The following is a 26,479-nucleotide window of genomic DNA, read 5'->3' on the forward strand; positions in this document are numbered from 1 at the left end:
GTAACAAATAATATTTGTTCCCAACTAAATTGAAATGAAACATAGCAAAACAATAGCACACCATATATTCGAATGTTTGGATAAGTTTATTTTGACCCGTTGATACAACATCTTGAGCATCTTATTACTACTTTGTCAGAGAAAATAATCAACATACATATCACTTATGTTCCAGTCATTATTATCTTTATTATGACTTTTATACATCAATGTAAATAGATGCAAAGCATCACATTTAAAAACCGAAACATAGTAACATGGATGGATTTTTTCATGATACTTGTTAATTACATGAGTTGGTGATTGAATTATATTCTGATATCAACATATGTTTCATCCATTTTTTTTGATCCGCTTACCCTCAGGGTCACGGGGCATGCTAGAGCCTATCTTAGCTGTCTTCGGGCAGTAGGCGGGGGACACCCTGAACCGGTTGCCAGCCAATCGCAGGGCACGCATAGACCAACAGCCATCCACACTCCAAATCAGACCAATGGACAATTTAGAGTGTACATACTGTACGTTTCTTCTCCTTCAAATTAAATCCTTTAGAATGCCTATATTAACAAAAGGTAATGCTGAAGTCATTTATAAAATTGACAGAAAGAGGTCAGAATAGGTGGGAGTATATGACAAACAATTAAAATTGACAGATCGTTCTCCTATCTTAGCTTTTACCTCTCACCTTTGAGCAGAAATTTGCTTCTTCCCTTTAGCATGTCTCTATTTGTGTCTGTGTGTGAATTCTGTCACAATCATGGGGCTAAGGGGGTCTGCTGTTGGGGCCTCTCCCTCAAGAGAGTGCTCGAGAGAAGGGTGTGATGTGTGTATCATATAACCATGTGATGTCACAGGACTCCCTGTTATCTAAGATCCACATGGGTCTTGTCAGGTGAAATATAAAAAGTCCCAAATTAAGCCTTGGTTGAAGTTTATGTCATCAGTTTTACCCCAGTATACACCTTGTTATTTCATGCCATAGTTCCTGAATAAATTTCACTTTGGATTGTCATGTTAAGATGAAATATGGAACAAGAAAATACCAACTAGATTTTAGGGCGGGATTATTTATTTAGTTCCATTTACAAAGCAGAGTTAATCATCTAACTATATGTCTGAAGAACAACAAAAACAATCCGTTGTATCGCAATCAAAACAGCAAAGAATAAAGAAATAATTAAAACAGCCAGCGTCTGTGTGACTATTTTGTCCTTTTATGAACAAAAGGAAAATCATTTTGGAAAGTTGTGAGTTCATGTTTGTCTCCACAGCATTGCGATAACAGCACAGAATTTGGCGACATGATGGAAGTCTGTATGGCTAATTGTCATATTTCATAATTTTTATCAATGACTTCAACATGGGGGACTAAACAAAACAAAGATCATCGGGCTTGGTAGATGATTTCAAGGGAACTCTCGATTTCTCTGAATAGTCACAAAACATCAAATTAATTGAGAAATTAAAAGTAACATTCTTAATAACATTTGTCATATTTCTACGCATTTCAAGTTAATCCCAATAAAACAAAATACATTTCAAAGGCCATCCCACTACCAAACAAATCACACAATTCCAAATGTTGAAAGCAATACAATGATGCACGTTTAATAGAAAAATAATTTATGGCATTTTGTACTGCCGCTACCATAACTGTTGCATCGATGGAAGACAAGAGAGGGAGGGCAAAAGGAAAACCAAATGCTCTCCACAAAAAGAGATATTTGAGAAAGGTTCAGACTTGGGGTTTATCCGGACCAGCATTACAATGTAATTTCTGTGTTAAACTGACAAAATGCACTTATGCCTTTTAATTTGCATTTATAAAAATAAAAATAAAAGCGCGCAAAACGTGTCTGTGCTTTGAAGAGTAGTGCAAAAAGTACAGTGTGTAAAATACAATCACCAAAATGAGCAAAACTAAGTGATACCAAAATTAATCTATTTTATGTTCAATCTATTTGTATAATCATAAACATGCGATAAAGAAGAAGGGAAGCACTAATTCATTTATGTTTTAAAATCGGCAGGATTATCCCCTTTTGGAAAATACTGTACAGTGCAAAGTGGCTGCAGATGAACACATCCTTTGACATGTATGATTTACCAATACGGAGAAAGTACAATGAAGGATTTAAAACAGTTTGTTCATTACCTCTACCAGGGAGTTTATGTTATTCTTTTCAGTTATGTTTGTTTGCATTTCAGCAGGATTATCCAAAACGATTTTTCAGCCTTGGTTTGCGGTTATTTGTAGCTTAAGTCAAAAGGGGGTAAATATATAGTAAACTGATATGAGCATGCATGGGCAAATAGTTCACAAACCTCTGCTTTTTAAACTCAGGCGATAGAGGCACATGGTAAAGTGTAAAAGTAGAGATGGAGCTCATAGAGAATGACCTTGTCGGTGCATCATGGACATTCTCGATTCTCTGGTCAGTAGAACAAATCAGAGAGCTTGAAAGGCTTTATGAAATCACAACATGGAGCAAAATCAAATAATGTATTGCAGTATTTACACCCAAAACACTTTTTACCCAGCCGCTTTTCCATCCATCTGGTTTTACTTTCTGATTGGACCTATGATAAACAGACCCTCACTTCCATCATTTGTGCAGTTTTTACTGGGATGTGGAGAGGGAGAAATTCTTTTGTCAGTCTTCCAGTGACACATGGAGGACAAATGTTCAACGTGAGTCGCTCAAAGATTAAAGTGCAAAAGTTCACCAGTCAAGTCCAAGGGAAGCTCCTTTTCAAATGTCACATTGACCCCTCTCTTCAGAAAGGGGAAAAAGATGGGATGGTGCATTTGCCACTGTAATGTGTTCGAAAGATGATGAGCGCACAAGGAAGCACACGGAGTCTTTGCGGCTTTGATGAATAGATTGATGCTCCAAGTGGCACACTGCAGCAAAAGAACGTGTGAATGAATTAAACAGAAGTGCAAAAAAAAAAAAATTACTGCATTAATGTGAACGAGCAACCTATTTTTTCTCTGATGACATTTGTCGGATTTACTTCAGCGTAATGTGAGAATTACTGTACATATTTTTGATACAATTAATTTGTTGCATCAGCATTAGAGTAGAGATGACAGGACAATTTCATGTGATCCAATACAAAAAGATATTTGAAAAGTTCTGCTTTAATGAGGATAATGCTTTCATGTGTACTGTTGGCTCTTTGCATTGTTGTAAAATTTCATCTATTCAATCTAAACAAAAGTACTAGGAACACATCATAACACAACACGAAACATATTGTCAAAGGAATACCACTCCGATTGTTTTAATGAAATTATCTTGGTTTAAAAAAATTGTTTTGATCCAGCTGTTGTATTGGATTTTATATTGTATCAAATCCAAATCAAATCAAATCCATTCCAAATGCATGGGACACCATCAATGTTAATAAAAATTATATTATATAACCACAGGTCATATTACCTTTTTAATGAGAGAATTCTTCCCTTTTCATAGTCCCTGCTCTACAATCATTGACTTTGGCCTGGAAAGAGAGGATGTTTTTAAAAATCTATAAAAATAGCATTCAATAATTGAAAATGTACAGCCACTGGAAAACATTTCGATGCCAGTACCTGTCTGACTTTTTCTTGACTGGTCTACCTGCTGCCTCTCCTCTTGCTCCATCCTACACGCATTAAAAATAACTTGAAGTAATACTGTAGTATGCGTAAAGGAATAAAGTGAGAGATCAATAATTACGACTAAAACCTCACCTCTCCCTGCGAGCTTTAATCCTCTCCTCGTCAAACCTGCAATGAATCAAAATGTCTTATGTTTACATTTAATCCTGCCAGGAATGTTTTAAAAATAATGAAAAAGAAAATATAAGACTGTAACGGCTAGAAAATTGGAAATCAGATCTACAGCTCTTTTTCTCTTCTTAGTGTAGAAGAACTTACTGCATAACACATTCTGGTACATGTACGTGCTCCATAGGGACCATTAGGGACAGTTCATCCAGGCTGTGAACATATTGGATCTTATTCATGAACTTCACACTGTAAATGGCAGAAAGAGAATTACAGTCAATACACTAATGGCATATAAAGTACTAAGGCCCTCAGATTTTTACCAATATCATTTGATATGCATTTAACCTGATCCCCTACATACCACTAAAAGCCCCCACCTAATGTGTCTGTACAAGAATGTAACAAAATACCTCTCTAAATGGTAGCATTAACTTTGAGTCCATATTGGCTTGCTTGCGGGTCTCACCTGATAAAGGGCCTGGAAATTGCCAGCACAGTGCGTATGAACCAAGTAGGATGAGCAATGACCAGAGACTTCAAGTTCTTCCTCAACCTGGTCTCAAAAGACAGAAAAAGAAAGTCTCAAATATCTTACCGTTCTGTTTGAATGGACAACCTATTAACAAGAATGAACCGACAAAAGCAGAAAGAAACCAGGGAACTACTATTTACGAGCAAACTCGAGAAGCACCTGGACAAAACGTTTGTCTACATCCATTTGCCACGTTAATTAATATTTCAAAGTCTCTTTCTCACCTTCTGTCAATCATCTGGTAGCATTTCTTGAGCCAGCCGATTCCGGGCATCTTACTCCTGGGTGTGGCTCCATTCATGTAGATGATCAGGTAGTCTTCAGCTACGAGCATCTCAAGACTGCTCACCACATACCTAAAGGAGCAGGCGAGGGTGACTCTTTTTGTTTAGTATTGACTATTATAATATCATCTTCTATAACTTGTTGTGGACTCACAGGAAGAGGTTGTCCATGACGTAGTGGTACTCTGGGATGCTGCTGTCAGGCAGGTAGCATGCAGAAAATACAATGATGGCGTTCAGGCCTTCCCCAAAATAACCTGAGGAAAGGGTTTGGATTTGCAACATAATTTTTTTTTAAACAATAAGTACAAAGCAGATGACTCACTAAACATTCCCTACTCCACTCTCACTAACCTCCATGTGAGATGACTCTTTGGTAGGGTCGAATGATCTGCATGTCAATCCTGTGCTCCTGTTCTCCAATGATCACCGTCCTCCACAGGCGTCCGTTGTTGGTGTTTCCTTCCTCCTCCAAGTCTCCCGTACCACCAGTCGGACCCGTTTTGGCTGAGGCCACTGGAGTGTCATCTGGAATGACACAATGATGTGTCTTGTTGTTTATTGCACATTTTTTAGAAGAATATAGTGTCATAGATACTATCAAGATAAGCGATATATGGTTGAGTTGAGTAATGATAGAACATCTTAAATCAAGTAGAAGAAACACTCTAACTTCATACAGCAAACCCACCGCGCTGGTTTGAGGTTACGAAAAACGATTTTCAAGACAGTCACCAGGTTTTCCTCCTACCTTCCCACTCCAGGTCATTGCCATTGGTGATAAATTCGAGCGAGTCCGTCTCATCTGGCGTTTCGATGTCATCCACGTTGATGTCCAGGTCGTCGGGTGTGTCCAGAAAATCATCCGACAGCAGGGATCCCTCGCTTTTATCCAGGGACAGAGTCATCTCCGGGGCAACCAATGTACGTCGTGTTCGATGCGAGGACGATACACCTGCGCCTCCTCCAGGTGGGCTCACATTCATGGAGTTGGGAGGGGCTATGAAGTGAAAAGGAGAGTTGATGCAAGCATGTTCCAAAAATGGGCAATCAAGAGGTCCTCAATGACTTGTCGTACCTGTTCTGTTGTCTGTGAGGCCACATGTGGGGTCCATGTCTCCGTACTCAGGTAAAAGTCTGAGTGACAAATAACAGACCGTTAATGTATAAAACTCAAGTAACATTCAGCATGGCTGTACCTTCTGATGACAAAAAAATAAAAAGATTAGTTGCAGACAAAAAAAAATGGCCTTCAATTATGTTTGAAATTGTTGGAGAGATAATAGTTTATCAATATTTTGACCCCCATCTGTGGGAAGCTACAGTGGAGTAGAACTGTACTGCATCACACTGAGATGTGATCTTTTTTTTTTTTTTAATTATTTGGCGTACTACGTAATCCTCCACCAATGCCCCAAAATGCTCATTTGGATCAGGACCAAAGTCTAAGCCTTCAAAGATACCTCTCTGCTCCACATGGCGGGATTTTCAAAAGAACATTTTGCAAATTCATTGACAAATGAAGGAAAATACTGCAAGGCATTGCAGTGAGGCCACATTAAAATGATCCAGCCTACTTTGCTTAATAGGTCCTCCCTTTGACCATGTTCAATACCTGCACGAAATTCAATTAAGCAGTTTTGTGTTACAGTATCCTTCCCATTCACGCACAGCAATGAAAACAACCGCCTTGACAGACGTAATGAATACCACACTCATAGTGACTATCAATATTGAGCATTAGGGTCTTGAAAATAGCACATTTGCATTTGTATATAGCTCTCAATTATACAAATGTGCTTGTGTACCTAATATTGTGCCCAGTGGGTGCATACACTGTACTCTGTGTATGCTGTCCACTGTATGAGAGAATACCAAAGAATTCCTCACACAAAAGCATGGTAGATTATTCCAATTAGTATAATGTCCAATGGACCATTTAAAACAATAGTTTGGCCACTAATCCATCTTAACACAGAAAATGGGAGCGCAAAGAAGAGGATGGTAATTAACTTCTCTCTGGGGACAGATGAAGATTACAAGCCTGCCAGGCAACATGAGGCAGAGCAGAGGAGGGGGAGAAGGAAAAGGGAGGACAGAAAATGCGGTTCAAGGGGAAGAAAACGTTGAGTGCAACCCAAAATGCTTTGCTTGTGTGTGCTGTGAGTACGCAGAACCAGATGGACCATTTCATCATTTGTAAACAATGCAAAATATGAACACAGACTCCGTGCCAGTGATGCAAGGAGCTATACTGCAGTCTGTCTTAGCAGCTGAGGTGGCATCAGCACGTTTCCACATGTGCTGCGTATGCTTCATCATCCCTTTTGCAGGAGAATGGTGAGCACCAGAGGGGCCACTGATAAACAACCTCAGCATCCCCTCCCCCCTTTGTAAAATGGTAAAATGGTCCCTCTTATATATATATAAAAGTACATATAATTACACGAGAACAGCGATAGAGGTTTTTCTCATAAGCAAGAAAATCCCTCTGGCTACATTTCAACCAGCAATGTGAATATTAAGCAATGCTAATGCTTACCTTACAAACGTGAGGTCAAATCAGTATTATGGATTTCACGTGCCTTTATCTTGTTCGTTATTCTAATTCATCCCCTGTCTTCCCTTCATTAGTTTCGCACAGAGCATCTCTCAAAGGCCATTTTTATAGAGCATCTGCTGCGGCTTATTTCTCCTTCTCTTTCTCTCCACCAGTAAAACCTGACACCATTTCAGCAATGGCAATGTTGTGTTTTGGATCGATGTCTTCTGCTGCATCACATGACCATCCCCAGACCATTCGCAAAGAGAGTATCGCACCTGCTCTCTGCTTGAGGCAGGAGGGAGGAGGGAGGAGGAGCACTCTGTGCCATCACATTTGTGCTATTTTACAGTTCCACCGAGCTTTTGCTTGACCTTACATTTTTTGTCTGATCACATCGTTACATATACTTGCACAATTAAGAGTTGCATCAAAAATGTTAAGATTATGATGTCACATTATTCTGTATTACTTTTAAATATGCCGACATTACTTGTCTGTTGCTTGTACTTGAGAGCAATCTGTTTGTTTGTTTTTTGTTGTGATGGTTAATTATTTGTCAAAGGGCATTTCTAGTAGACAATCCAAACATATGATCATGAATAATTATCTTTATTGTGTATAAAGTAGCAGTATGCTGTATCTCACCTGGGGAAGTCTTCATCCTGCCACTCGTCTTTCACTTCCATGTTCTCCATTCTGAGTGTCGCTTCTGTAGTGCCCATCCCTCAGCAAGGTAAGCAGGGGCCTAAAAATAAAAGCAGACATATGTTTATAAAAACAACAATTTATTAAATAAAAAAAAGGGGGAAACCGTGAGGAACTACTCAGCCAGCTCCATTGAAGAAATGTGAAATTTAAATAGAAAAGGAAACCGTTTGCTTTTTTTGGCTGGATTCAATTCAATCAATTTATACTTTATGGTGACACTTAGGGGTTGAAAGCATTGTTCTCTACCCCTGCTTACTGGAGCACACGTGAGAAGTATGTAATGAAGCCCATTTTGTGGGTCAAGTCAGATACGGATTTCCTCGTCCCAGGTAAAAATCAGGAGGCCATTGTTTGAGAATGACATGCACACTTATTTCTTCCAAGCTTCCTTCTAATCACATTCTTCAACTTGTTGCAATGTTTTATCTTTTGCACATCTACAGGTTGAGTACAGTCAGTGAAACAATTTGACGCATTTTCTCAGTTTAACTAATGATGGATGCAGAATAATGTGCACTGTATAAAAGAAACCATTTGTGTTCTGCACAGTGCATTCTTGGATTTGAAATTCTTGATCGTGTCCCCATTCTTGCGAAATTTTGTCTTGTGTCTTCGGTGTATAAGAATTGGGCAGTGTGCATGGATCCCACTGAGGCAGCATAGTGGACTAAAGATTCGCATGTCTGTCTCACGGCGGCCCGGTAGTCCTGTGGTTAGCACGTCGGCTTCACAGTGCAGAGGTACCGGGTTCGATTCCAGCTCCGGCCTCCCTGTGTGGAGTTTGCATGTTCTCCCCGGGCCTGCGTGGGTTTTCTCCGGGTGCTCCGGTTTCCTCCCACATTCCAAAATCATGCATGGCAGGTTGATTGGACGCTCTAAATTGTCCCTAGGTGTGAGTGTGGGCGTGGATGGTTGTTCGTCTCTGTGTGCCCTGCGATTGGCTGGCGACTGATTCAGGGTGTCCCCCGCCTACTGCCCGAAGACAGCTGGGATAGGCTCCAGCACCCCCCGCGACCCTAGTGAGGATCAAGCGGTTTGGAAAATGGATGGATGGATGTCTGTCTCACAGTGGAACAGGTTCAAATCTCAGTCTTTTTGTGTGGAGTATGTTCTTTCGTGCCTGTGTGGATTTTCTCTTTGCACTCCAGCTTCTTCCAATGTTAAACAACATGCATGACAGGGTCAATTAAGACTCTAAATTGCGCATTAAGTGTGAATGTGTCTCAATAGTTGTTTAGGCTCCGATTAATTGCAGACGAGTTCAAGATGTAGCCTGTGTCTCACACAAAGTCTGCTTGGATAGACTACAGCTCACCTGTATTAATATTATTACTGTTGCTGAATTTGAGTGAATAGAGTTTCATTGCGGAAAAACATAACCAAAATATTAGAATCATCTCTCATTACTGCAAAATAAAACCACAACAATTATCATATTTAGATAAAAAGCTCCTCAAAACCATTTGAGGTTAGAATCTTAGCAAAGACACATCATGTACAGTCAAGGTTAACAAACAGGACAACACCCGAAGGAATGACATGCATAGAAATTCAACCGAAATGCTATCTGGGAAAAAAAATGGGCATTTTACTCTGCTGATTTCCACCCAAGGCAGGGGGGAGACTGTATGCATAAGAAGGCTTACATTGCTGAAAAGGAAAGCCAATGCACCAAAGTATTGGGCTCTTTTTGTCAAACGTGACAATATGAATCTTAATCTCCAATCTGGGTCCCACTGCATTTCTAGGGTGACCCAGAGCAGTTAGCTATCACATCAGGTCAGCTCAGCATCTGGCATGATGTCAACGACATACTCACATGAGATCGTGGCGATCTCCTTCAAATTCTTTAGATCGGCTCTCTGTCCGTATGTATGTACAGTATATGTCCTTCCTTCTCTTCAATCACAGGAGCAAAAATGTGAGCTGATCCTCCAAACTGACACAAATGCATGTGTCCCCTTTTGCCCTACTTCACATGCACATATACTCATGCACAGACACACAGACAGTGTCCTCAATGTCAGTCGCTAGCCAGCAGCAGGTGCTTGAAGACAGGGGGCACCTCTGTACTCTGCTCTGTGAACCCCCACCCTCTTCGTTTCCCTTCCTTCGCGTCTGTCCACCTTTGTTGGGATGAGACTGGCTGCGAAGAGCGTGTCCACAGACTGCCTATTAGTAGCCCTGATGTCCAAATCGAATTTCTTCAGTCAGAGTGTATCGGCTGCGGCATCATGATCTCGTCACTTCTCTCTATACTGGCTTCGAATATCCACTTTTTCCTGAGCCTACTTTTAGTGACTCGATTCTACAATGGGAGAAGCTTTTTTTAATCCTGAAGCAGTTTGAAGCACTGATCTCTGTAATAATCGTGCTGCTGTTGTCAGTGGTTCTCGATGTCGCCAGTGTTCCCTGGCAACAGCATCCCTTTCTCCCCTCCCACCCATGTCTCTTTCACACCCACTGCCTCAACTCTCAAATCCCCTCTGCACACATTCATTATTCAAGATGCTGACTTCCAGTGTACTCAGCCAATCAGATCAGCTTTGGACCATGTGCAGATGACTGAGAAGTCTGTCCATCCATCCATTCATTTTCTGTACCGTTTATTCCCATTAGTATCATTGGTGAGCTGGAGCCTTTCCAAACTGACTTAATATGAAAGAGGCGGAAATACCCTGAACTGGTTGCCAGCCAATTGCAAGGCAATTTTTAAACTAGAATATGGGGGTGGGTAAAGGAAACCTTTTTTAGGAAATTAAATTTCAAACAAGTGGATTCTCTTGCTGTTTTGTCTACTTAAAACTAATTTTAATAAATTATTTGGTTTCAGATTGCAGTTGATAGTGGTTCAAAGGAATTTTTCAAAATGGCCACCAAAATCCTTCAAAATTACAAATGTCCCACACAAATCCTTAGAAATCGGTCAAAATATTGGTTGTAATATACCTAACTATAAATGTTATTGATCAGTAATAAAAAAATAGATTAATCAGATTATTGCTTGTGGTAATGTGTGATTGTCTTATTCTAGCCATAGTGGTGGTGAGTTACTCTGAAAGTACGCAACTGGAATTAAGCACTGCTTTACAATAGCAGTTGCTACCTACCTAATTAGGTATTTTAAGCATTGTTTCCAATAATGCATCTCGTCTGCAGATTAGGAAATCATAGATTTTGTTGTTGTTGTTAGGTGTGTGCAAAGCAGTAATTCACTAAGTATGTAATGGTCATTATTTGCATTCATTTTAGGCTCAATTTTTTGAATTTTCTGTATATTTTCGTTAAAAAATATGTATACAGGTTATGAATCATTTGCAAGTACAGTAGCCGTTTTGGTGTTACGTGTCGCTGCTGTGAGAGGTGGTGAACTATCTTGCGTTCTGCTTTCCAGTGACTCTCTCTGATGACTGGCACCATTGTACTGTACCGGAGAAGCCAAGATGGCTGCAAGCAATTATTTTGGCTTCACGCATGCCACCGGTCCCCAGTACAGGTAATTCAAATACAGTCGCGTGAACCTAACATTTGAGTCTTTGTAACGGGTCGTTGTCGTTCCAGGAGTTGTTTGTTGAGGTTTTCACTAACGTCCCTCTGCTGACACAAGATACGTTCAGCCGCTAAAATAAGCTGCGTTAGCTAGCCGAGTTCATGCTGCCTGACTGCAATCAATCCGTCGCATGCTGACTTGATTAAATGCCATGTTGAAAAAGTGTGCGTGAAGTGCAGAGTGTCAAAGTTGTTACAGTCTGCAGTTGACGGAAAAGAAGTTGGCTCGTGGTTAAATGTCCTGGGCGTGAGCTGACTTCACCTGAGGGTCAACCACTTGTCTGTTTTGGACTAATATCGAACACGATAACACCAGGGCAGCAGTGGATTTAAGCTATTTGTGGTTGACTACGTACGTCCTGATGAAAAGTAATGAACATGAGGTCAGTGCAGCTCAGTCGGTCATGTAATGTCCCAACAATGGATGATGAGCTTTGCACGATTCGTCTTGAGCTCTTTCCTGATTACTCTGCCTGTTGTAGCTTCAATGGTTTAAAATAAGTTACGTTATTATTAAAGCTAAGAAAACTTAAATAACAAGGAAGACGAGTTGTTGAAATGCGTTAAGATTATGGTTTTCACGGTCCTAGGAGTGAGCATTCAAACCCACAAACCTACTGATGACAAGCACTAAGAAAGTTGATGGATGATTTAATGGCTGAACAAGTATGACAAAGTTTTCAGGTTGCTCCTTCTCAATGTTCCCCATCTGTTTCTTACAGCACCCAGCCTCCCCCGGTTTACTCGCATCCCTCGACAGCCACCTATAGCATCCAGCAGGCTCCCACTGTGCCTCATGTTGTGACAGCCTCTTATTCTCCGGCCACAGTTCAGGCAGCCCAGCCTGTCATTAGTGCTCCTTACGCCAGCTATCAGAGCCACCAGCCCCCTCAGGACTACACCTATAGGCCGGCGGACCCCCCAGCGGCCCCACATCCCACAACCACACCACAAACATATCAGGTGTACTCAGACACGGTGAGCTCATGTTCCAGGGCTGTTTCCTGCATTGCTTTGTGGCTTTTTTTTCTCCATTAAATACAAGTAAAAATCTAATACTCTGTCATTTCATTATCATCTTAGTCACAAAATTCTCAAAATAAAATTTTGAGTTAGTATCAAGTCATTTGAAGTGCTTAATTTATAGGTAATCATGAAGCCTCTAGCTGTTTGAAGTCACTTTGTTCTCAAACGGATTTGACATAATTTTGAGGTCTAAAGAATAACATTTAAAAAAATCACGAAAAGGCAACAATTATGGTACAACACAGCCAAATAAGAGTATGCAGCATGCATTTCTAATGTGTGTCTGGGGGGAGAAAATAAAAAGGGCAAATCAATCATACCAGATCTGGACATGTCACCAAAAATTAAAAGAGGAAGGCAAAAAGGGAAATTATGTCATGTCACCGGCCTTGCACATAATTAACATTTGTGAAGCATGAAATCAGATATAAAATCTGCATTTGTTTGAGTATGATGTTGAGATTTTAACAAATATAAATTATTTTGCAACATGAAACTTATTTAATTTCATTTGCATGTTACTCAGATGTCAATATTTCAAGAGATGTCTTTTTTATGGGGGGGGGAGGCACTCTGTATTTGGATTTGACAATGTAAAACCTAATGTCATTTTTTTTAATGTGTTGCACTAATATGTTATTTATAGCAGGACAACTACAACTATGCCCGGCCTGCTGTTGTGACGACGTATGACAATAAACAGTACTACCAGACAAGTATCGTTTCAGCCCAGAGGAGTACTACTGACAATTACTACCAGACCGGTGAGACATTTCTTCACTCTAAGAAGCTAATTTAGTTCTCATATTTAAAATGTTCATAATGACCAAGCAACCTCTCAATTACTGACCTTTGAATTTGAGCTCTCCTTAAAAATACAGCAAATTTCCCAAATTGCCAGTGAGTGTGAATTGTATCCCTTGTGATAAAGGTGGTTGATTTACTTTAATTTAATTTAGTTTGACAGCACAGTGGACAATAATTCGATTATTACAGAGACAATTATGATCAAATTTGACCGATACTATCAGAGAACTATGTGTCGGACTGCACTGCATCTTACTGCGATGCTTCTAATATTTTGCCCCTCCCGTTCTTGCAAAGGTGACTGTGAATTCACATCACTCAACTTGCATTTTTAGGTCACATGATACACAGTGTTCATGCTACCAATTAAATGCTCACCCTGTCAAAAACTTTGACAGGAAGTCCTGGAAGATCCATCGGGCTTATCTGATGTCCCATCGCCCTTCTCACTGCCCCCTTTGCTCTTTCAGTCGGAGTGAAGAGTGCTTACACTCCAGCCCCCACCACTGTCTACAGCCACCTGCCTCCTCCTCAGAGGCAGGTAACAACGCTGAAGCCACTGGAACCGAGCAGCTTGGTGTCCGCCACCTACAGCATCTACCCGCCGTCCAGCAGCGCACAGCAACCGCAAACATCTGTTTCCTCCTACACCCCTGGCTCCACCTTCAGCTCTACTGTTTCAGTTCCCTCCTTCTCAGGTAATAGTCAACACTGATCCGACAAGGTTAAAAGGTTTTCAAATCCACATCCGATTCATTCTTTACATTTTAATTGGTAATCAAAAATGAAAAGATGAAATGCTAATTGATTATTTTATTTGTTGTTTTTTTAATCACCATGAAAATAACAACGATTACAGATTTTTCTTTTTCAAGTTATTTGTATGCATTTTAGGCATCTCTAACACAGTCTCCACAAAATTCACCCAATAACACACCTTGAAAAATTACACACATTTTAACTCTGACACCAGATTCACCAATCGCCATGAAATTTGAGTGGAGATGTCTATCATACCTGGATGCAGGAGTAAGACTCTGGCCCAAAATGTAACCAGAAGTAAGAGGCTCTTTAATGTTGGCTGAGCATAGCATCAAATTTGAATGATCATAAAAAGGGTTTTAAACGGATGGCCAAATGCGCTAACTTCTACCAAAGTTATTTTCTGTTAAGTTACATGTATTTTTACTCAAGTATCACACTCGGGTTCAGTACTTTATATACTGTATGACTGTAAATTCCTCACAATCAACATAATCCCATAGAATCAATTTATTGAATTATGCCCATTCATGGTATGTACAACTTTTTAAATTTTATTTTAAACACGTAAATGATCAGTATAATAAAACTATCAAACTCAACGTTACTAACACAGTTACAGTAGCAGTGTGAGTGACTCAATTCCGATCTAATGAGCTTTAATACAAGAGCTGTATTAAAAATTGCTCTTACATTTTGTGTGTGGAGATGAATAATGAGGTTATTTCATGACTCAGATAAGAGGTGAATGAGAGATGAGATTGGCAGTTGACGCAAGTTTTTTTTTGTTGTTGTTGTTCGACTTTCTCCCAACTCGGTTTGAGGTTCTGATGAAGTAAAAGGTCATCTAGTGGCTGTTAAAATTCATTCTTGCGCTTCTTGCTTCCCTTCAGGCCTCAGCTACCCTAACTATGATTCAACCGGCTACAGCTGCACATCCGCCAACTCCTATTACCAGTCGGCCCAGCAGACTTTGTCCCAGCCGCAGCCGCAGCAGCAGCAGCAGCAGCAGCAGCTCCCCCCATCCCATCAGCCTCAAAAACCGCAAGCCCCCAAGCAACTGACAAGCGCTTCCTGGAGCGATCCCGGCAGCTACATGGTGACGAGCTCGGTGGGGAGCACCTACAAAAAGCCACCATTTCATCTGAACAAACTGCAGAAGCCCAGAGGGCCTGTCAAGCAGCCCCAGCTTCATTACTGTGACATTTGCAAAATAAGCTGCGCAGGTCCTCAGGTGAGATGCTCAAATGTCGCTCGTTTGTTTCAGCAGGTTTCATTTGAGTGTATTTTTATTCTTTAAGGGGGGCTCCCTTAACATCCTATGAATATACAGCATTCACCGACTTTATCACTGTACACATCAACACATTTTTCTGTGGAAAGTGTCTACTGGTCTCTCATGGAAATCCATACTATATCGAGGGATTCCATATTGCTCTTGTATGTGGGAAAGGAGAGCCACAGTCATCTGCACTTTTGAGCAGTTTTAACCCAGTGGAAACAGTAAAACACAATGAACACACTTGCTCCAGCTGCTGTTGGCTCATACACAGACTCGCTATAACTTGAGCCAAATGGTCAACCTTCTAGTTGCTTGACATCTCATGCGTAGGGCCTGCCTCTTAGACACATAGCTAACACACAAAGTACAATACATGTAGAACTAGGGTCTTTACATTTAAAGATTGCAATGTTTTTAAAAATAATATCATTATTATTATTATTCATAATTTATTTTTAATGTTCAAATACCGGTAAGTTGAAATATGTTTAAAAAGTTTCCAGTACTTTTGTAAGTTTAAATGTGTGGGAGGGATAAGACTATTTCAAATGTTATATGGTCTCTATGTCACCTATTGTAGTTAGGTCTGGAATGTATCCTCCACAATGATCGGTGATTCACTGGATATATATTTTTTTATATTAGTTGATGGTCATGTGCTTTTTCTGATCACTTGATCTTATTGAATCAGACGTACCGGGAGCACCTCGAGGGTCAGAAACATAAGAAAAAAGAAGCAGCTCTGAAGACTGGTAGTCAGATGGGGGCCTGCAATGGGCCCAAAGGGGTCCAGACTCACTTACGATGCGAATTGTGTGACGTGTCCTGCACTGGAGTTGATGCCTACGCTGCACACATCCGTGGCTCCAAACACCAAAAGGTTAGTGCAGCTGTGCAGTTCTTTGTTTGAATATTTGTTGTTCTTTTTGATGAACAGAACGTCTGCCAACATGCTTCACTATTATGTTTTATTCACGGGATCTTCCATCTGTGATACTACAGTATCTGCTGTAGGATAGGAGGAAGGATTAAATATCAGCTAATTCTATCTTTTTATCTGTGTCTTTGTAAAGGTGGTAAAACTGCACACCAAGCTGGGCAAGCCTATCCCCTCCACTGAGCCCGTGTTGGTGAACTCTGCACCAGTCGTCACAACATCAACGGCTGCCAAAAACCTGGCCTCCACCACTGACGTGGCTTCATTCGGGACCACTTCAACTGTTACTGCTGCACCCAAACCAGCTGTAAACACTGCGGCTAAAACAGTAGCGACAGTCAAGAAACTAGCTCTGTCCAAAACATCTTTCACTTGTAAGTTTTGAAGCCACTCTTTCCAATGTTTTTGTACACAATCACTTTGTTTTGAACACACTTCTTTTCCTGTTAAAATATTTTGAGCGTTTGTGTTTTTGGGGCTGTAATTAGACCCTTCCCCTGTGTGGGTTGCCATTCACAATTTCACAGATTTATTTGCTAAAACAACCAAATTTGTGCAGATTTTTCTTCTCAGGCCAAAGCAATACAGGTATTAGTTTGATCCCAGCTTGCAGCATTATGATACCATACACCTATGTTGAAGGTAGTTGAGAAGTTTGACGTAGACAAAAGTAATGCTTTGCGACCAAATTGTCGCATCTATAATCTACTTCATATATAAAACCTTTGATGGGTCAATTACTCGTGGATTGCCACTATCCCCTAACCCCTCCAAATAGCTGGGGGAACACCGCATTCATGATATTAATCATTGTGTTGTGTTGCAGGTCAATTTGACTTGACTTGGCTGAAAGTCATTTTCCAATATGAAAAGCTTTGCATATCTTAATTAGTGTAATCTACACACACACTGCAACGTGTTCATTTAATATGCCTCAGGTATAGGGACCCAAGTGCCTTATTTCTCTTCCACAGAACCAACATAACAGACAGGTTAAGCCACTGCACATACTAATATTTTGCGCTTGAATGGCCACTTTGACATACATATCATGAGGGTTATTTTAAGCTTCATTTGTTATGCTCTGACCTCTTTTACAGCCAGTAAGCCAGCCAGCACTCCTGCAGCCGTGACAGCAGCGCCCCCTGTGGCAGTAGCAGTGAAAGTAGAGAAAACCATGCCACAAGTGCCAGAGGAAGATTGTAACCAGGTCGTGGGCCAAGGGGACATCCAGCCAGTTGGCCATGACTATGTGGAGAAGGTGAGCCAGGAAAACCAACTTAATCGTTGCTTGCAAAAGGTTGCTATTTATTTTGTGCAGCAAATGACCAGCATTATGTTTTTCAGGTGCATAATGGTGATGGCAAAGTCATTCGATTCCACTGTAAATTATGTGAATGCAGCTTCAATGACCCAAATGCGAAAGACATGCACCTGAAGGGAAGAAGACACAGACTGCAGTACAAGGTAGATAAGTGATGATGGCATTTTCCAATAAATGCCTTGCATGTCTTCTATCGTCCTATTGTTTTGTTTTGTTTTTTCTGCAGAGGAAAGTCAACCCGGAGCTCCCAGTCGAGATCAAACCTAGTAACCGAGCCAGAAAGCTGCAGGAGAGCAAATTGAAGAAGCACAGGACGATGCTGAAGAGACAGCAAGATGATGAGGAGCTCTGGCACGTAGAGAGGAGGTCTGGACGGTTTGAAAACATTTTATTTTTAAATGCGGATGTCCCTGTTGGACTTACAGTAAGGTACCCATCTGCCATAAGATACGAAGCATCTTATAAGAGATCTGTGATTAGGATATTGCGATAGTTATCGGTGTAAATGAAAGTCTTCCTCCATTCACATTTCTCACCACTTGTACATGCAGGCAATATGAGGACGACATGTACTGGAGAAGAATGGAGGATGAGCAATTGTACTGGGAGGAGCAGAGACGCAGATTGGCTCCCCCACCTCTCATGAGCCGCCGGGGTATGCCTGTGCCCCCTCTGCTGGTGAGTTTTGCTCATGCAGGTGTTTCTCTCATTTCCCCAGATCTGACCTGTAACTTTTTCTCCCTTGTGTTGACTTAATGATAAGTGGGCTTTCATGCTTTTGTGTCAGTCGTGTGTGCGGCGGCCAGACTCACCCGACGACCGCCTTGTGATGGCAAAACACGCCACCATTTACCCTGGGGAGGAAGAGCTGCAGGCTGTTCAGAAGATCGTCTCCCACTCTGAGCGAGCCCTGAAGATGGTATCAGACAATCTATTTGAGAAGAACATCGCTACTGCCGCTACTGAGAGTGAGGACCCAAAAAGGTACGAATTTAGACACAGTTTCAGGTTACCTAGCACACACACCAATGGTATTGAAGAGTAAACTCTCGGAGTCCTGTTCATACATTGGATTGCCCCCAAATCGACCTAAACTGAGGGCTGTGGGTAAATTGCATATTGCTTTTAGATGCATTGAGATGAATTACAGTTATGAGACCACGAAGTCAGCGTTTAAGTTAACATATAATGCGAGTTACTCGCTTTCGCGACTGAGGTGAACTATGCCAAAAGGCAACAAAAAAACACTACGTCAACAAAAGTCTGCAAAATAGTACAAACCCAAATGGCATCCAATCTATCAAGTTTTTGCCTTTGTCCTTCTTGATAGCACTGCAAACGCAGTCCGCCTGCTCAGAGGTGTGATGCGGGTGGGCATCCTAGCCAAAGGTCTGCTACTTCGGGGTGACACTAATGTTCATCTAATCCTGCTGACTTCTAAAAAACCCACCATCTCCTTACTGAAGAACATTGCTAAGCAGTTGCCCAAGGAACTGGCGGTAAGAAAATCTGACTCATGAATCACAATGTGCATCTATTTTTTGTGAATAAAGGTGTACCTCTGGATGAATCCTGACAAACATGAGAAAACGTTGTTTTTTTAAACCCCCGAATATTTTGCAGGATAATGTTACATACTGTAGAATTTCAAAATTAAAGCATTATATTTTACAGGTCTGTACCAGCACTGTGCCAAAGCAGCAGGATCGTCAACTAAGTTTTACATTGCAGGAGACCTGAAAGTTTTGATTCTTATTAACTGGCCTGCTTCTTTCAACACGGGTTTTCTCTCATACGCCAGACTAGTGTTTATCCTGCTTATGAAAGACTGCATTTAGGTTTTCATTGACTGCCATTGACGGTTATAGAAGTAAAACATCCATTTAAACTGTGTGGCAGTGAATCAGTTAACAACTGAAGTAAATAATATACCTCCAGCTCTACAAATGGAGCCACCTCTGGGCTGAAGAGAGAAACCCAATTTCTGTCTGAATGTCCGTTAGAAGACAGAAAGTCGGACGGCAACGACATGTTGAAATAAGCTTGCCCCTCCTGCTGTAAACGTAACGCTTAATCCACTGATCTTTAGATGCACTGCCTGGTTATGACACCTGAATCCTACAGAGCGAGATATGGGGTTTCATAAACTGTTCATGTTCCTCCCCTAAATATTATTTTTGTAAATATATTGTCAAGAGAATTGTATTTTCAGTCGCTTTAAAAAGGAAAGAAAAAAAAACAATTGCCCTGTACCTTTGCCTTTTAAGGCTCATTGCCCCCACATATGTACCCCATCTCCTCTGTAGTGAGTAATTCCGAGTGTCCTTTTAACCGGCAGACATTTTCTGAAGATCAGTATACGGTGCAGGCTCATCCAGAGAAGGCCAGCGTCGTCATATTATCGAGCAAGGAGCCCATAATGCAGGTGACCATTTCTCTCACCTCGCCGCTCATGAGGGACGACCTTGCTGCTGAGACGGACAAGCAGGCAGGAGGAAAAGCGGCTGAGAAAGGTTAGAGAAGCCAAAGCTTTCAGTAGCAGAGAAGCACATGTTGGCACTGTATCTAATACACTCACAGTATCACCCCAACCCCGCAGTCCCCCCCGCCACCCTCACGGCTCGATAATTTACACCCAATAGTTGCCCAAATTTTAGCTGGATTGGGTGTGATTTACAATCAAGCTTTGTTTTAACTAGCAAACCCTAAAAAGGAAAGACTTGTCATACTAATTTGTCCCAATATTTTCATCCCTCCTTTTTCTTACAGCCGCACGAAGCCCCCCCATGTCCGAATCAAAAGCCGGGCTCTCCGACCTTTCTGTGCCACTAGGGTGTATGTTGTGTTATTTTAGCACCAAGATACTCTCCCATGATACAAGATCAAAAAACAGAACAGATTGAGGGTCACCTTTCAGATAATAGGGAAAAAAAAAGAGCATCTACTGTTATTTGGACAAAAGTATTGGGCCGCACATTGAATTCGGGTCTTTCATTCAATTCCACTACCACTGGTGTGTAAAACGAAGCATTATGCTGTCGTGCTTTGAAAAGGTTAAAGATAATTATTCCAACGAGCTCACCCAATTCCAGCTTGGTGTCATAGAAAATAAGTCAGAATTCAAAACTTTTTTTTTTTTTTTTTTTTTTTGGCCAACTCTTATCGGGTGTGATGTTTCGAGAATGTGCCAGAAAACCACACATAACCGGGATACTGTGAAAGTAAAAACTGCTGTGTCTGGCCCATCAGCGCACATATTGTGCGGCGGGAGGGTTCTGACATAGCCTAGCATTTTAAAGACACTATGGTGGATGGAATTGTGGCCACAAGACCTGCGGCTGGAGCACTGGAAACGTGTTCTGTGAAGTTAAGAATCCCACTTGTCTATCAACAGAACTGATAGATGTCAAAATTTGACAAATGCCCAAGACATTGTTACAGGAGCTTTCTGACGACATTGTGCACACAACAAAAATCATGAGGACATGCTTGAATGAGTGTGATGTTGAAGAACTTGAGTGCACTGACTTCACCTCCATCAGAACAAAGATAACTACTCGCACACACACTTTCCAAACTGCGACAAAAGCTTTAAAGTGGCAACCAATTCCAGATGAATTGGACGTTATAAAACCGCCTGTCTGTGGCCAAATACTTCTGTCCATATTGTTAGCAGTATTTCCAGTTTTGTTGCATTATTACATCTCAGCCATGACGCCAGATTTGAGGTGACGTCTTCATCCCAATCGTTTTCCTCCTGCTGTTATAACGAAGCATTCTCAGCCATGAGGAGTTTGAGTGTTTTCCTCACAATTATGTCTATTCATTCAATCACTACATTTGTGCATCAGCGAAGGAAGCCTCTGCCTTTGTTGCCTCTCCCATCCAACATTGTAGTGAATTTCACAATCATGTTGTGGTGCGAACACTCTTGCTCTGCGTTTCTTTGCACGTTTTACATTGGGGAAAGCATGGTACTGATGTTTTCTATGGCTGCTATCATTCATTTTTCTGTTGCTGATCCCGGAAAGGTAATTCTTGAGCAGATGACCTCGGCGTGACGCTGCTGTGAAGGCCACACTCATACCACTAAAAATGGGGAAATGACTGCAACAAGCGGCCCATATTCAATGAGCTTTGTGGAGCAGCAACACACATTAGTGTTGTTTAGCCTATTAAATATGGGTCATTTATTCTAAATGGAATGATGATGTAGACCTAATGAGGCGTGGCTTTGTTTTCTTGATTTAGCTTGTGAGAAACCCCATGAATGTAAAGTTACCACATCACAGCCCTCGGTATTTTTGTAATTGGATTAGAAGTTTTGCAAAAAAGTGCCTTCAATTTGTCGTTGAGGGTTATTCATGAACTCCTTTCCTACTCTCCAAAAAAATCACAACCACTCCGTATTTTGTTGTTGTTACAAATAACTATGCAATCTGCTTACATTTAATATTGCTAATTGTGTTCATCTCTCTGACATGTTCATTCCCAGAGATTTTCTATTTGTCTAGCATAGATCCATGAATGGACAGAAGTAACCTTGCTCAAGAAGCTTCATTTATAAAAAGCAGGGAAGGCACAGGTGGATCGAGCTGTTAAGATTGTTACTGTAGTTCCTCTCCAAAGCATGACACCAATTGCTCATGACAGAAGCTGTGCCTTCTTTGTTTTAACGTTGTATGGAGAGGATATTTCTGAGGCAATACCGTCGACAAACACTTGATGTTCTTAAGACGATAAAATGCACATTTCAGTTGTTTCATGTTTCAAAGAGTCAGAAATAGTTTGGCTGAGGCTCCCTCAGTAAAGCAGTGGATGAAAAGAAACCAAAAAAAACTAGAGGGAACCCAAAAGTCATTTAAATGACTGTAATGCAATATAATGTAGTCCACGCATCTGCTGCTTGATGAACTGTTTCACAAGGTGCTGTACTGGGCTGACAACAATTTGAATTGTGCATCAGTCCCATTTAAAGGACCAGTGTGTCGGACAGAAGGGGCTCTATTACGGGATATGCGAGAGTTATTTGTGTTCAATTTTTCTTATCTTGAAATAGTCCTTCAGACCCGAAACACTCAGATGCTGCCCAAGACAATTACATTGTCTTACAGTTAGGGCAGCCTTACTCGGGTGGTAGTGGTCATACCCCATAGGTAGATGTGTCCAATCTCATCAAATGACATCCAATATGCACAGGATCATATTGAGAGCATTGCCTAATATTTTGCTCCTCTCCTGGAGCTCAAGAAGGCAACACAAATATTAGGAATGTCTTTCAAGATGCGATTTTCTGCATTTACACCACTAGATGCCACTATAATCCTTCACGGTGGTCCTTTAAAGTTCTTCCAGTTTTCTCCAAAAATGTTTGAATTTTTTTGTTGTTGTCTATGCATGTACCTTTTTTTTATTATTAATTTGTTTCATTCACCTCCCCAAAACAAGCAAAAAACACTGTAGCTTCTTCCTTGATAATTACATACCGGTACTTTCTGCCCCTCCTGTTTCTCTCTCACTAACCAAATGGATCAAGCACATTTTAAAGGAGCAGAGCGGAAATCTGGTCATGCGCGATTCACGATTTCACGAAACATTTGATTGATCAAGGATACGGCTACTGTTTGCGGTTTATTTCTGGTGCTAATCATTAAGTGTGTTTGTTTTCCCTATCAGATGTGGCTGAGGAGAATGACCCACCTGATCTTCTGAATAAGAAAACTTGTTTGGAACACTTGGCCACACTCCGTCATGCCAAATGGTTTCAGGTAAAAGTAATGCATGCATCTTAAGCGCCATTTTTACCAGTTTTTGTCAACGATGATCAAATTATTTCCTTAATGCCCCATTTTTTTCATGATGCTAACGAGATGACGACCAGCTACATGTATTTTTCATTCATTCATTCATTCATTCATCTCCCGAACCGCTTTATCCTCACGAGGGTCGCGGGGGTTGCTGGAGCCTATCCCAGCTGTCCTCGGGCAGTAGGCAGGGGACACACCGAATTGGTTGCCAGCCAATCGCAGGGCATAAATGTATTTTTACTATTTTTAATTAAAACTGACTAAAAGTATACTAGAACCTTTTTTAGTTTTCGTCAACAAAAACTAAAGCTATCATCAATAGGAATGATTAAGATGTGACAAAATCTAATGAGCATTTTTGTCCAAAAGACTAAGACTAAATCTAAAATGGCTGCCAACTTATTTTGACTCAAATTCAATACCTATCAGTGTCGTGGACATTGTAATGAGCTCATCTCCATGAATGCTTCCTCTGAAGGCTCGTGCCAATGGACTGCAGTCCTGTGTCATCATCATTCGAGTCTTAAGAGATTTATCCCAGCGAGTGCCCATCTGGGGGAAGGTTCCGAGCTGGGTGAGTCCTTGATCTAACTCCAATAAAATGAGCTTACTAATTGTTGGTAAGAATTATAACCATGTCACCTTGAATAAATCCAGTGAAAGGCAGTCCTCTTGGTTCTTAATGTAAAAAAGTGTTGTGGCAATAACATTGATATAAATCCTACTTTTGTTCAATTTCCGACAGTTTGCGAGCAGTTCTATACAAGTTTGAAATATTTTCAACATGGTCTGTCTTGTATTGTTGAAAAATTGTCAACCCACAAGTCCCTCTGTAGCCAATGTAGACAAATACTGTTCCTAGTTGGAATTTATTACACATTGTATGGTGTCATAGTGGTTGCCTCTTCTGGTTTGGAATCCCCACTCCAGATTTCCTGTGTGGAGTATCAGTGATGAACAGTAATCCCCATCCTTAGTCACTACCCAATTTTGGTACTTTCTTACTAAAAGAATTTAAATCCTGTTGCCCAAGGCATTGGAGCTGTTGGTGGAGAAGGTCATCAGCAGTGCGACTGGCCCGCTTAGCCCGGGAGAGGCCTTGCGCAGGGTTCTGGAGTGCATGGCCACAGGAATCCTGCTCCCAGGTATATTGTTCATTCATTGTGCTACGGTTCGTCGTTAGCACCCCTACGTATCCTTTTTTTTTTTTATTTTTTTTTTATTTTTTTTTTTTTTTTGCTTGTCATTGGTCTTTATTAGGGATATTTGATGCCACTTTTTTTCCCGGCCAATGCCAGTAACAAGTACTTAACTCTTGACTTCTCACAGATACCAAGTAACTGATGCCTTTAGTACTATGAAGTTGGAAAATAGGGCTTGGGTGATACAGCTGAAAAATGTATCACAATGTAAGATTTTCATACCAAATGGTGTTGGTAAATATTTTTTTTCACCTATTAAAAATTGGCCAAAATATTAAATGGACTAACGATAAAATACAACCATCCGGAGTAAAATACTTTTGGGAAAAAAAATGGAGGTACATAGCAGTAGAAAAGGGAAGTGGGAACCTCATTTCTTTGTTGAGGGTTTTCTTTCTTCTTTTTTTTTTTGCAGAGCTTATACGTCAGCCTTTCCACCTATTACCATTAGGTCTAGAACATATCCTAAACGAGGGTTCAGCGTACAACTAATCTTTCGGTGGGTTGATGAGCTTGGGTTCTCCGAAGCTGACACCTGAGTGTTTCATGATGATTCCTCCCCTTTTTCTCAGATGGGGCAGGGTTGTTGGACCCCTGCGAGAAACAGCCGACAGATGCTTTGGAGAGCATGAAGCTTCAAGACAGGGAAGATGTAACTGCCAGCGCGCAGGTACAGTATGAAACTTTCCCCCAGGCATGCTTATCAACCACAAGCAAACCTGGTGACCTTTTTAATTTTGCTCCAGCATGCACTACGGCTGCTTGCCTTCCGTCAAATCCACCGGGTCCTTGCCATGGACTCCATGTCTGTGACCAAAGCCGGCGCTTGCAACCGCAAACGGAGACGGGACATCAACGAAGCGAGTGAAGGCGAGGGGGAAGGCAAAGTGAAAAAGGAAAAGAAGGTTGTGAGTGCTTGATGTCCAGAAGGGCAGCTTGCTAGCTTAGGATCTGATTGAATGTCGCCATTTAAAAAAAAAAAAAACAGAACTGAATCCAATCAAAAAGGGTGACTTCTTGAAAAAAAACTGTGACAGAAGTGTGACTCCTTTTCCCCTTATGATCATTACTTATTTATGTATAGAGATGTTACAAGTGTGTAAACAGTAAAACCACATAGAGTGGCTGATTGCTTCTTTATATTTAATTTAATTTTAACTGCACACGAACTACATCAATGATTAGTCACAATAGACAAACCACAGCTGTCAACTTCTTCAAAAATCTCACTTGACAAAGGTTGGAGAAAACATGAAGACAGAAAATAAATATTTAAAGGGGTCATACTCGGGCTGTTAAATATGAGGCTCTATATACTTGCCAGGTTCCAAAGGTATGGCAGTTTCTTCCTGCAAACTTATTGTTCTGTAAAATAACAGAAGGTCAAGGAGGGACCCCTTAAAAAAGCCAAAATACAATCTCAATAATCAGTGGACGTCCAGCTGAAAAGTGAAACTGCCTTTGAGTACTCCTATTGAAAACAAAGCACTGAAGAATGATCATTACTGTGTATTGTCTGTAAACAGCAATAGTTCTAAGATAGCAGAAGAGATGACTGAATAGCTTATGTAATGCCCTCGTGGTTATGAGCTTTTGTGCCTGCATGGTGCAGGCTGCAGTACGCTGAAGACGGGAGGAGAAATAATGACATCTTCCGACGTAGGTGGCTAGGGGTGATTGTGCAAGTTTTGTTTTAAAGGTCTGTTTGAGAGATTTTTGTTTCAGTTGCAACTGTTTTTAGTTCAACTACATCACTATCTCTTCTGTTGAAATGGAAAATGTTACCGTTGTCCCCCCCCCTTTTTTTTTTTTTAAACGTTTGAACGTAATTTTAGCCAAGTTGTTCCCTAAATTAAGTTTGTGTTGTTCATGGATTTACGCCATTGTAAATAAAAAAAAAGTGGAACAGAATCTCCATGTGACTAATTGTGTCATA

At 40.9% G+C, this 26,479-nt stretch overlaps 2 protein-coding genes across 3 annotated transcripts; one reads left to right on the forward strand and one right to left on the reverse strand.

The window, feature by feature from the left end:
• Positions 1-1,047: 1,047 nt before the first annotated feature.
• On the reverse strand, positions 1,048-10,258 carry atcaya (ATCAY kinesin light chain interacting caytaxin a). The gene is given in 14 exon segments (XM_086116521.1): positions 1,048-2,905; positions 3,447-3,507; positions 3,599-3,623; positions 3,626-3,651; positions 3,740-3,775; positions 3,926-4,024; positions 4,245-4,331; positions 4,535-4,666; positions 4,749-4,851; positions 4,949-5,122; positions 5,346-5,594; positions 5,673-5,731; positions 7,785-7,884; positions 9,667-10,258. Coding segments are annotated over 12 exon segments (1,101 nt in total). The 5' UTR covers positions 7,862-7,884; positions 9,667-10,258; the 3' UTR covers positions 1,048-2,905; positions 3,447-3,473.
• Positions 10,259-11,239: 981 nt separating this feature from the next.
• Positions 11,240-26,454, forward strand: zfr2 (zinc finger RNA binding protein 2). Of its 2 annotated transcripts, none has more exons than XM_086116075.1 (19): positions 11,240-11,343; positions 12,119-12,374; positions 13,069-13,186; positions 13,700-13,927; positions 14,885-15,225; positions 15,965-16,153; positions 16,347-16,584; positions 17,311-17,471; positions 17,558-17,677; positions 17,761-17,900; positions 18,086-18,212; positions 18,322-18,518; positions 18,865-19,033; positions 19,873-20,047; positions 23,211-23,302; positions 23,820-23,915; positions 24,375-24,486; positions 25,116-25,213; positions 25,290-26,454. In XM_086116075.1, the coding sequence occupies exons 1-19, from the start codon at positions 11,291-11,293 to the stop codon at positions 25,461-25,463; spliced, it is 3,084 nt and encodes a 1,027-aa protein (XP_085972201.1). In that variant the 5' UTR covers positions 11,240-11,290; the 3' UTR covers positions 25,464-26,454. The 2 variants fall into 2 exon arrangements, with proteins under 2 accessions (XP_085972201.1, XP_085972202.1); XM_086116076.1 differs by having other exon boundaries at positions 13,072-13,186.
• Positions 26,455-26,479: the final 25 nt, after the last annotated feature.

The sequence above is a fragment of the Hippocampus guttulatus genome, chromosome 7 (genome assembly GCF_054856545.1).
Source record: "Hippocampus guttulatus isolate MCC_2025c chromosome 7, RoL_Hgut_1.0, whole genome shotgun sequence".
Lineage (NCBI taxonomy): Eukaryota > Metazoa > Chordata > Actinopteri > Syngnathiformes > Syngnathidae > Hippocampus > Hippocampus guttulatus.